The sequence below is a fragment of the Maylandia zebra genome, linkage group LG9, assembly GCF_041146795.1.
Source record: "Maylandia zebra isolate NMK-2024a linkage group LG9, Mzebra_GT3a, whole genome shotgun sequence".
In the NCBI taxonomy this organism is placed as follows: Eukaryota; Metazoa; Chordata; class Actinopteri; order Cichliformes; family Cichlidae; genus Maylandia; species Maylandia zebra.
This window is the reverse complement of record NC_135175.1, coordinates 5,342,314-5,354,736: the sequence shown is the minus strand read 5'-3', so window position 1 is coordinate 5,354,736 and position 12,423 is coordinate 5,342,314. Positions and strand designations below refer to the sequence as shown.

General features: G+C 44.4%; 1 protein-coding gene across 4 annotated transcripts in view; it reads right to left on the bottom strand.

Moving 5' to 3' along the window:
• hecw1a (HECT, C2 and WW domain containing E3 ubiquitin protein ligase 1a) overlaps window positions 1–12,423 on the bottom strand; it is a 98,338-nt gene that overhangs the window by 29,888 nt on the left and 56,027 nt on the right. For all 4 annotated transcript variants that reach the window (XM_012915548.4, XM_024803757.2, XM_024803755.2 and 1 more), the window contains 4 exons: window positions 4,213–4,355; window positions 3,798–3,898; window positions 2,014–2,975; window positions 546–1,116 (listed from right to left, as the gene is read on the bottom strand). In XM_012915548.4, coding sequence (XP_012771002.2) covers window positions 546–1,116; window positions 2,014–2,975; window positions 3,798–3,898; window positions 4,213–4,355 — 1,777 coding nt within the window. The remainder of the gene's footprint in view (window positions 1–545; window positions 1,117–2,013; window positions 2,976–3,797; window positions 3,899–4,212; window positions 4,356–12,423) is intronic.

Below are 12,423 nucleotides of genomic sequence, written 5' to 3'. Positions count from 1 at the left end.
TGCTGAGCTGACTGAACCTCTGCACACGAGCCTGAGACAATCCACAGAGACCCATCTCAACACTCACAGATCTCAAATGATTCTCTCCATCATTCCACACGCTCAACAGGACATCCCCTGGATTTCCACTTCCCCATATGTCAGAGCTTTTTTGGAGCCATGGGAGGGACCCACACACCAGTGTTAGAACAGCTAAAAGTCATCGTACTGACTAAAGAAGGAGAAGAAACATAAAAAACATCCAGTTGAGTGTCTTGGAAATTAATCATTGTGGGTTCAATTTCATTCTAGAAATGGCCAAACAACAAAAAAGAAAGTCAATTTTCTCCTCATGCCAGACAATGAGACAAGAAAGCTTTAGAGAAGCGTGAGCTAGCGTATTTGTCTCTATAAGAATAGGCCAACATAGTAGGCATTGGGGGAAAAGCTTCACTTTATATATGGCCGGTAAGGCAACTTCCTGCGAAGCTGAATGTGTTGCTTGCCTAGTGTTCTAGTCTAATTTGAAAGCTGGAGGTGAAAGAGTTATTCTGAGACAATCTCACCGATGCTGTTCTGATCACTGGGCCCCGCCACAGCTGGATCCCCCTGCTCTCCGCTCCTGGTCTCCTTCCATCTGCCCGTCCTCCTCTCTGCCCCGCCCTGCTCTTCTCCGTCAGGGCCGTGATTTCCATCAGGTACTGACTCAAAGGCGCTCTCCTCATCTTCCTCTTCCTGGGAGGAGAACACAGTGCTGCTGGAGAGCCGGTTACTCTCCACCGAAGACAGGCGGGTGTGGCTGCAAAACCGCCCCCTCCCCTCATAGCCGGAGTTGCTGTAGCATGATGTGCTGTAACAGGAGGTGCTGTAGCACGAGGTGCTGTAGCAGGAGGTGTCACAAAACTCGCACTCGCTTTCACCTGGAGCTCTGTGGGCGCTGCCGCCAGCCCTCCTTCCTCCTCCATTGCTGGAATCCCCCTCCTCGCTTTCTGGACAGGAAGGGGAGATCCTCCTGACTGCTGTGTGGCCTCCTCCAAATCCTTCACCTTCCAGAAGTTGATTCAGCTCAGAGAGGCGCTCAATGGAGAGGCTGCGGGGCAGCGAGCGCCGACAGCAGGGGCCCGGACACCCCAGAACCTGCACGAGTTTAAAGACACAGATCTTTTATTACTCTTCAGCAGAGGTGAATCAGAGTGAATGAGTGGGTTAGCCCTTCAGTATGTTAAGTGCAGAATGAGAACAGGATTTATGCTGCCACAGCTTTCTAAAATAAATCAAAATCTTTATTTATAAGGCCCTGCTTGGACAAATGCCCACCTACATTTGCGATCTGCTCACACGGAGAAGTACTGTTTCTTACAGCCTGCGTTCAAGCGATCTTTTATTGCTCAATGTTCCATTTGCCAGAACTGAACTGGGAAAGAGGGCTTTTACTTATGCTGCCCCTTTCACATGGAACATGATGCAAAAAGACTGGAAGATAGCAGATCTTATTTCATTAAATGCTTTTAAGTCCAGATTGAGAGAGCCAGAGAAAAATGTTTTTAAAATGTAATTGTTATTTATAATATGTATGTAACTTTGTAATTTCAACGTGTTGTCGCCTCTTGGCCAGGACTCCCTTGCAAAAGAGGTTTTTAATCTCAATGGGACTTTTCCTGGTTAAATAAAGGTTAATAATAATAAATAATAATAAAATCATGCATCGTGTGAGCAATCCCAGCACATCAGCTGATCTCAGTGCTACCGGGCAATTCCCTGTCTCATAAACAGCACGCTATTCAAATTCAGTTGGAACAATTTAATTTGGATCATTTTGGTTTATAGCTAACACTAAACCAAAGAGACAGTATGAGCACAGAAGATCGAGAAAAGCTAGCTTACATGCTATATGTGCTAAACAGGTGTACTGCCAACACTTCTTGGGGGAACTCCAGCTTAAGAAGCTCCACTGCATACACCACATAGTAAGAATGACTCCACAACATCTTCTGTTTGTTAGCAAGTGTCTAACCAGCCCATTACTGCCCCTACCTGAGAGGGTGACTGTGATGTATCCTCTTCTTCATCATCCTCCTGCCCCTCCTGCTCTTTGGAGGTTTTATGTGTTGGTGATGTGCTGTTTGTCTCCACAGTGCTGTCTGTATTCACTCCTTCCCCACTTTGCTCTTCCTCCTGGCTGGGCGGTCTGTGCTGGGCCGAGGGAAGACTGTGAAGGAGGTGGTGAATCCGGATGTAGTGGGATCGTGGCGTCTCAGGCTCGCCACAGGCCGAGGCAATCACCGTCTCCAGCTCTGACACCGGGAGGGAGCAGGGGCGGGTTTTACGGCGTGAATGAGCATTGGAGTTGTAGTTCGACAAGAGAGACTGGCAGGAGCAGGGGGCACAGCTTCTTTCCCCTCCCTCTCCAACCTCCTGCGGGGCCCCTTCAGCTGGGCCTACAGGAGCCTCCTGGGGTGCAGTGTTTTCCTCGGGGGGAGCCTCCACAGCAGTGGCCTCATCGAGAGTCATTTCTGCTACGGCACAGTCAGAGTGTGGCTCTGACTGTGCTTCATCCACAGCCTCTCTTCCTTCTGCTGTAACCTCCTCCTCGGCTTGGGCTGCAGTCTCCTCTCCCTGCTCCACATCTCCTTTCTCCTGCTGCCCCTCCTCTCCTCCCTCCTGCTGCTGCTCACCAGATTCTCCCTCCGCCTGCTCCACCTGAGGCTCAGGAGTCAAGGGTTCCTCTCTCACCGTGGTCTCCTCTTCCACACTTCCTTGCTCCTCCTGTGACGTCGCTTCACCCTGCTCCTTCTCAGCGGGTTGGACCTCCTTGGGTGCGGAGGCTGCTTCAGGTAAAGTCTCAGGGTCAGGAGGAGCATCCAAGGGAAGATCAGGCATGTCAGGGCCCACGCTCAGTGTGTCATCATCGGGAGCATCAGCAGCATGGTTGACATCTGCTGCGTGTCCACCCTCAGGACAGGCCGCCTCTATGACTAAGGAAACCTCCTCATCGTCTAAGAAAGAAAGGTACACGCTTTCATCACTGTTTCATAAGTTTCATTTTCAAGTTGCTGCCTTCAAACTGAGCTTTGTCTTCAGTGTGCAGTGACTTAAGTGAAATCACAAATTTTTCAGAGAAATACTGGGTGTGTGGCCTCTGATACAGAGCAAAGATTTACCTGCTAATTAGAGACTAAACTTTGAGCTGCTGGTGCCTTTTGCAGTATTTTTTACTGAATCATCTGACAAATAACACGACAGACCGTGCGGTACAGCTAATGTTCTTTAACTTCCTAAAACCTGGCGTCCACATATGTGAACATCACATTTTGGGTTATTTAGACCAAAATACTCAATTTTGCTCTACAAGGGCCTGATATGCACTTATGAGGACATTATACTGCTACTGTTCTATCGAACTGTTTTAAACGAATATCCTCATCTGGTAATTGTTTGTTTTTATATTCATCAGGACCCAATCAGCCCAAATATCAAAGAGAAATTAAAAATGCATGCCTGTAACTGAAGTGTCACCACACAGTGCAAAAGTTGCTATAGTACGGTTAAACATCATTTAGTTAGCCAACAGTGGAACATTTGATGGATGTTACTTTAACATTAACCGCCGGTATAAGTTCCATTTGAAGGCAGCAACTGGGTACAATGGTTGTGCCATTACATTAGTAGCAGTTTAAAATCTTATATTATAAAATGTATTATGGAGATAAAATAAATCTTGCAGCATATCCAAGTCCTTTTCAGTCTCTTACATAATCTACAGCTACTAATTCAAGGTGAACTGTCCATACTACTACATAGCATTAAGCCTGGTGTACCTGGGTGAATGGAGGAGGTCAGCTCAAAGCGGAACTGCAGCTGGCCACAGACATGATCTGTAGGCAACCTGCGACCTAAGGAATAACTTACTACTCGATCCCTGGGGACAACACAGAGACAGGCGACAGTTAGAAAGGGTATGTAAATGAGAGAGAAGGGAGAAACTCGGTAAAAACATACAGTAAAAAAAAAGTAAAAATAACATAGTAGCTAAAATCAGACTGTTACATGGCTTTTAAAGCAGCTATAACCACCCACATCATTTACCTCACGGACAGCCTGTGTGGGCCAGTTTATGTAGGAGAACTTTTACAGCTCTACAGATTGAACCATTGAGCACAAGCAAACCCCTGAGCTGATGACAGCCATGCTGCATTTATTTAAACAGGGAAAATCCTCATAAATGTGTTTTACCCGATGGCATGTTTTTCCAGCAGTCTCTGGACCGGGACCGAGAGCTTCCCCAGGAAACGCTTGATGATTGGTCTGCTCTTGGCAAACTTATCCTTCACCTCAATCTCCAGGACATCAGTGGGTAGGGACACAAAGTTAAACCTCTGGAGAAACAACAGAGGACAGAGCAATTTCTTGTTGGATGTGTGATATGTAACACAGGCAATCATTTACAGCATTCAGCATTTAAAGCACTAACAGGAATTACTATAAAAAAGGGAAAAAAAGCAGGCAAAAAACTTGATCATCCAAATTTGGCAAACAAGAATATATTATTAAATGAGATGTCCATATTCTGTAGACTGACTTGGGTCTGAGTGTTGAATCTAAACCAGCACCGTTTTGTGCTTAAATGTGCCAATTCTTGAATTCTTTGCTCGCACTTACTCAAACTGCCCTAATCCATACACCTAAAACCAACACATATCTGGCAACCCTTGAAGAGACCAGACCAGAGTCAGTGCCAGCACATCAATCCTCATGACTCACCAAGATAACTGTGAAAACTTGTTGGGTTTTTATATTTGCTATTCAAACATAGCATGAGTAAATGGAGTGCCTGCAGAATGAAGGGTATGAGCAGAGCACCAACAACCGTATACGTACCCCCAACGTATATCATTTATGCATGTGACACAACAGCAACAATTTCATTATTTATTTATAAAATACAAACTGCGTTCTGCCACATTTCACACAGGCGAGACTGATTCAAACTAAAGTCACTTTTTGCATTTGTAATTAAATATTATAGTTATTGGAATTAAGCAATACAATCATCTTTATGGTTGCACAACTACTATACTAAGAAACTATGATTACATTTTGATATTGTTAGAATAAACTAATGAATGAAATGAACTAACAGTGGTAATAAAGTGTTTCTACTTGTATGCTATTTTAAGTTCTCCCCAGGTTACTAAAAACGACTTATCTCAAATGAATACTGGAGACGTGATTGTTAGAGTTCAAATTTCTGCAAATATGTGGGAGGGTTAAAGTGCTCCCTCTTCAGCAGATAATCATTAAAAGAAACTCTGCACATACAGTAAGGCTCAGGAATCACAACCATGTAACTCGTCCTGGATTAAAACATTTCCTGGTAGCTTAGCGTGCCTAATTTGGGATTTTTCTTCCTCAGTGTTATTTGTACTTTATTTATTTGAGAGAATCCAATTCCCTGTCTCCCATCTTTCTCTTTTGGGGTTCTGATGACTGTCCAAGCTTCTTATACACTGCTTGGAGAGTCCAAATCCTCCAAAGCTTTTTATTCACTCTTACCAAGATAGATTTTAGAGGGAAATACTGATTGCAGCTTAAAGCTCTTTGAGACAAGCTTCAGAATTTCTGGCACCAAAAACGTTAAATGCTTAAATTGGCACAAACCTGTTAGTTGGTTTTTATCAAAGAACAAAACAACAACAACAAACCCATGATGGGACTTCCCTTCTGCATTTATACATTTTATTCAAATGTCAATACAAAGACCTCTTTTCCTTGTCTCTGTCTTCACCTGCATTTCAGAGTTCTTGTAAATCCTGTCTTATGTCCGCGTCTTCATTTAAGGTTAACACTCCTTGAAATTATTATGATGTGGAAGTAATGGGCATCAACAGGCACATTAAAACCACCAGCCTAATATTGTCCTGAGGCTTTGCCCTGTTGGGGAATGCACATAGGACCTCTGGGTGATCACAGTGGTGTCTGGCACTGGGGCTTTATCATTTGGATGCTGTGGAATGGGGCATCAGCCTTGTTCTGATGATATACTTCATCAGGATCTGGGTGTTTTGAAGATGAGGCAGATGATCTTTGTTGAGTCCCTCAAGCAATTCATAAGCAGTTATTGCTGTGTGGAAAGTGCATTGTGTACCTAGGGCCTGTCATTGCAAAGAGAATGGTCTTAGTCTAATACTAAGGAATTAGGGCTGGGCTATATCACACTGTTCACGGTAATACTGGTATAATGTTGGGCAACGACAAGAAAATGAAATATCGCAATAGAATATGGGTAAAACACGCATGCGCACTGCCTTTGTTTTCATATGCACATGGTGGAAAAAGCATGGCGGCGACGCAGAATGAGAAGGGCGAAAGCGGATCGTTGAATGAAACGGATGAACCAGAACTGGTTAGTAAAAATGCTGCAGCTTCAGTGGTGTGGAACTGGTTTAGCTTTCGTCCCTCAGATACACAACAAAGCACTATTTTTGGTAGCACATGCTAGCGGGCCGTCGTTATTACCGTGTTTTTTGGAAAATACGGCGCACTTAAAATCAATCCTTTGATTTTTCTGACCATCGACAGAGCCCCTTATAATCCCGTGGGCCTTATGTATGAACTCTGGTTGTGTTTACTGACCTCGAAACTATTTTATGTGCACGGCGCTCGAAAATCTGTCAAATGTTTTAGTACGACTTTGCTGAGCTACGAAGCCGCACTGCTTGATGGCTTGTCGGAGCATTACGGCTGTCGTAGGCAGGAGCCTCGCGGAGTGATACATACTGTGTATTCTGCCCCTCGGTTGTTACTTTGTTGGGTTTCTTTGGCTGGCGCATTTCTCAGGTTTCCCAATAGTGGGCAGTATTACCCCTTCAGTTTGTGGCTTCTTCTTTGGTTATTTGGTGTGCACTACACTGCCCCCTTTGGTGATGTGTTGTAAACAGCAGGCAAAGTTCACACAGGCAGTGTGAGAAAATGCATGGAGCAGAAAACAAGCTGCACAACTTTAAGCTCAGTTTACATCATTGGGGAGTTTGTTGAGCCATAATCTGTAAGTAAGCAATGTCTAACTTCACTTTCTGTAAGATTTGTTACTTTCATGTTACTTAAAAGGTTATTTGAACGTATAAGGAAAGATGTTAGTGATGAATGTAAAGTAGGGCTGAACGATTATGGAAAATAATCTAATTGCGATTTTTTTGCCCCAATATTGCGATTGCGATGCGATATGCGATTATTTTTTAAGGTATTTGTCTTCTGTATTATTAAACAAAGACAAGCAATACATCATATAGTATGGCCAATACTATATTACATTAATTTTAAACTGTTCTTTCCTGGAAGACAGACCTCTGTTACGATGACATGAGGTGATGCATGAATTGATGACTGACATTTTTATTTAACTTCTTCAATCACAACAGTATATTTGAACATACACAATATTTTTATTTTTAGCTTACAAACATCTGAGCATAAAGTGCTGACAAGGAACCCTGGTGTAAACATTAAAATGAAAGTCAGTACAATGTGCAGATTGCAGAAATATACATAAAAAAAAATCAGTGGCTTTACCACACTCAGTTTTTCGACATCTGTGAACTACTAGACAGTCATTCAATTAAAAAAATAATATTAAATAAATAAAACTAATAAATAAAAAATACACACATCTTACTGATCTCTGCAGTCAGTAACATTACACATAAAGTGCAAACATAATAGCAATTGTATAAACACACACACAAACACGCCTTTAAAATTTAAAGGCGTGAAATTGGACGGTCTAGTTCTGATTAGCGTCACCGCTGTCTCGGTGGAGTTTAATAAACTCGGCCGTCTGCTTCTTGCTATCTAAAATATAACCAGACACTGGTGTAAATTCTCGACTGTCTCATACTTCTGTTTAATAAGTTTTCTGTTTGACGTTTAGTCAGCTGTGTGAAAACCAAGGAGGAACCCACCCGGGGGATTAATAAAGTTTTATTTTATCTAATCTAATAACTTTAATCTCAGCCAAACCGATTTACTCACGAACAAACAAAACACTGAAAAAAGCCCAACAATAACATTTTTAGGTTGTCTAAGTGACTTATATATCACGTTTAACCCGAGCAGCGAAACTCCGCGGTGATCTGAAAATGATGTGCCGGGAGTTGTGCCGCTCTCGGCCGCATCAGTAACCCTCGAGCTCCCGGCTAGCTGTCGAGCTGGTGGGTAGCAGACGCCTCTGAAAACGTCGAAGCACTTTTGCAAATATGGGATATCTTGATAAACCGAGCAGATATTTGATGTTTACACAACTACTTTCTCGCCTGAAAATATGTTAAAAGTTTATTTTGTGACCCAGAAAGATTAGTATGAGTAATTTTAAAACTTAGTAGCGGCCGCCATTGCTGGAAACTGGAGTTTGGCTGGGCCGCGCTATGAATTCTGGGATATGGTAGTAATTTGGACAGCCTTCGGCGCGTCGCTGTGACGTAATCGGTCTACAAATGCGGCCTCAGGAGGATGCAGCCCATGAATTTGGACATGTCCAGAGTATAATCGCAGCCTTTGCGGTTAGAAAATTGCACTTGATCATGTCGCGATATTATCGCAAATGCGATATATCGTTCAGCCCTAATGTAAAGCATAAGGAAAGCTATGTTGCTAACTTCTGTTTTGTTTACAAAATATGTTGATACTGATGCTTACGTATTATTTTACTGTATGTTCACAGTCTTACAAATTAAAAGAGGAAAAAACGGTCCGTTAAAGACACAAAGACAAAGCGATGTGTCCTGTCGTTCCTGGAACCATCTCCTCTTATGTTAAGCTCGCTGCATAGGGTGAATAGCCATACATTCACCTGAGGGCAGCAGAGTAAGAAGATTATCTACCTATCAAGCACCCAAGATGTCTCAGCCTGAAGCGTCACCGCCTCTCTCCCAGATGGTGGTCCGGTCAGAGTGCCACTCACGCTCTTCACGCTCTTCACGTCGTTCATCGGCCAGTCAAGCTGCAGCCCGAGCCAGAGCAGAAGCAGAAGCCGCCCACACTAGAGCACAGTACGCCAAACGCCAGATCGACATGGAGGTTGAGAAGGCACGCATCGAGGCAACACTAAACGCTCTAAAGAAGGAGGGTGAGGCTGAAGCAGCGCTCGCCGCAGCTCATGTCCTGGAAGCGGCAGCCGATGAGGAGCATGACGCCGTTGACCTCACAGAACAAGGAGTCTCCTCTAAAACACCTCCTTCCATCAGACGCGCTCAAGATTATGTGAACGCTCACTTCGCTAACCGCAGCTTGGTAGTTAATGAAGACGGAAAGCCTGATACAGGACAACTGGTTGGTAATAACAACGCTCAGCATCTACGACAGAGTCAACCACCAGTTGCCTCCTCTCCAGGTGAACATCTCACTGATTTTGTAGATCAGGAGCAACCAAAGTCCCCTCCTATAAACAGAAAAACTGACATTGCAACCCAGGCTAAACCTTCATTGCCTCCAAAGACTGAACTCTCAGATTTCACAGCCTATCTAGCACGCCGTGATCTGCTGACAGCGGGATTCAAGGTTTTTGACAACCGTCCTGAGTCTTACTTGTCCTGGAAGTCCATTTTCCGCAACGCCATAGAAGGCCTCAACCTCAAGTTCAGCGAAGAGCTTGACCTTCTCACCAAGTGGCTCAGCGGGGAGTCACTACAACATGCGCTGAGGATCAGGGCGGTCCATGTGAACAACCCACACGCAGGTCTTCAACGTTTGTGGCAACGTCTGGACAAAAGTTTTGGTTCTCCAGAGGTAGTCGAAGCAGCACTTTTCCAACGCTTACAGTCTTTTCCAAAAATATCTAATAAGGACACTCACTTATTGCAGGAGCTTGCAGATCTTCTGTTGGAGTTAGAATATGCACAAAGTGAAAATTATCTACCCGGCCTTAGCTTTCTGGACACCCCAAGGGGGATAAACCCGATAGTGGAAAAGCTCCCCTACGGACTCCAGGAGTCCTGGGTGAAACAGGGGACAAAATACAAAAGGGACAACGGTGCAGTTTACCCACCTTTCTCATATTTTGTTCAGTTTATAAATGATTATGCAGAAATGAAAACAGATCCTAGCTTTATGTTACAAAGTTCAAACATAGTAGCTCCAAAACCTGATAAGCCATTGTTGAAACCAACTAAATACAGAGGTGCGGTTGCAGTGAACAGAACAGATATTAGTCAAACAAATGTCACAGCTCGAACGTCAGTTCTCAACCCAGACAGACAATGTCCTATTCACCACAAGCCCCATTCACTTGCTAAATGCAGGGGTTTTAGGTCAAAAACACTAGATGAAAGGAAAAGCATCCTCAAAGAACATGCTATTTGTTATAAGTGTTGTTCTTCCACAGGTCACCGAGCTAACGATTGCAAAGCCATTATCCAATGCTCAGAATGTAATAGTGACGCTCATGTGTCTGCCATGCATGCTGGTCCACCTCTGTGGGCAACCAAGGACTCTAACCTCAAAGCCACGGCGGGGAGTCTGATCCTTCAAGCCCTGTAACCACAACTGCTTGCACAGAGGTGTGTGGCCCAGGTCTAAAAGGCAAATCCTGCTCTAAGATTTGTTTAGTCGACGTGTATCCCCGCACAAATCCTGAAGAGAAAAAGAGGATGTACGCCATGTTGGATGATCAAAGCAACTCATCCTTAGCCAGGTCTGCTTTCTTCGACATGTTTAATGTAAAAGGCGCTATGCTCCCATACACCATGAAAACATGTGCAGGTTTGTCAGAGGCTGGAGGACGCAGAGCAACTAATTTCATTGTTCAGGATGTAAATGGGGAAGTGTCCATGGTGCTGCCCACACTAACAGAATGTGATCACATTCCAGATAATAGAGATGAGATACCCACCAAGGAGGCTGTGTCGGCTCACCCTCATCTACACGCACTCGCTTCACAGATCCCTCCTCTGGACCCAGCCGCGGACATTCTCCTCCTCTTGGGCCGGGACATCATCCAAGCTCACAAGGTTCGCAGTCAGGTAAATGGTCCAAACAGTGCACCTTATGCCCAACACCTCGATCTGGGATGGGTGGTTGTAGGCGATGTCTGCCTCTCAGGTGCCCACAAACCCACAGTAAACTCTTTCAAGACAGACATTCTGAATAACGGGCGCCCTACCTCCCTTAGCCCCTGTGCAAGCAAAATCTATATAAAAGACAAATACACAGAAAGCTGTCCTAAATTCGAGAAGACACAAGCAGAAGTAGGCAGACACATTTTCCAGCAAACAGCAGATGATGACAAAACGGCTCTTTCAGTAGAAGATGCATTATTCCTGGAAATTATGCACAGAGACTTTACTAAAGATGAGGCGAACAATTGGGTAGCTCCACTCCCATTCCGCTCCCCCAGACAGCGTTTACCCAACAATAGGGACCAAGCCCTCAGTCGCTTAATGACGCTCCGCAAAACACTGAAAAAGAAACCTGAAATGAAAGAACATTACATTGAGTTTTTAGACAAAACTTTCAGTAAGGACCACGCTGAACCAGCTCCAGCTTTAGCTCCAGAACAAGAATGCTGGTATCTTCCTAGTTTTGGCATTTATCACCCTCAGAAGCCAGGAAAAATTAGGGTGGTTTTTGATTCAAGTGCGCAATACAACAATGTTTCTCTCAATGATGTGCTACTAAAAGGGCCAGATCTCAATAATACTCTTGTGGGAGTTCTGATGCGTTTCAGGTCTGACCCATACGCAGTCATGGCCAACGTGGAGCAAATGTTTTACAATTTTGTTGTCAGAGAAGACCACCGCAACTACCTTCGCTTCTTGTGGTTCAAAAACCATGATCTGGATGGAGAAGTACAGGAATTCAGGATGAGAGTCCACGTGTTCGGGAACTGCCCCTCCCCATCAGTGGCCATTTATAGACTGAAACGAACAGCGATGGAGGGAGAAAAAGAACACGGCAATGATGTAAGAGAGTTCATTGAACGCCACTTTTATGTGGATGATGGACTAAAATCATTTCCTTCCACTGATGAGGCCATCAACATTCTCTGTGGGGCTCAGAAGATGCTGGCTCAGTGTAACATACGCCTACATAAAATCTCATCCAACTGTCCTACCATCACAAACGCTTTTCCAAGTGAGGACCTTGCAGCTGACATGCAGGGCCTTGACCTTGGGCAGACACCCATGCAGAGAAGCTTGGGCTTGGGATGGAACCTGTCTACAGACTTGTTCAGGTTCCAAATAACCGTCAATGAGAAGCCCTTTACCAAGCGTGGAGCATTGTCAGTCGTTAATAGTGTGTATGACCCACTCGGCTTTGCTGTCCCTGTCATTGTAGAGGGCAGGGTCATACTCAGAGACATTTCCACTGACATTTGTGAATGGGACACTGAACTCCCTAAAGACAAATTACAACAGTGGCAACAGTGGAAACACTCCCTCAAACATCTACAAC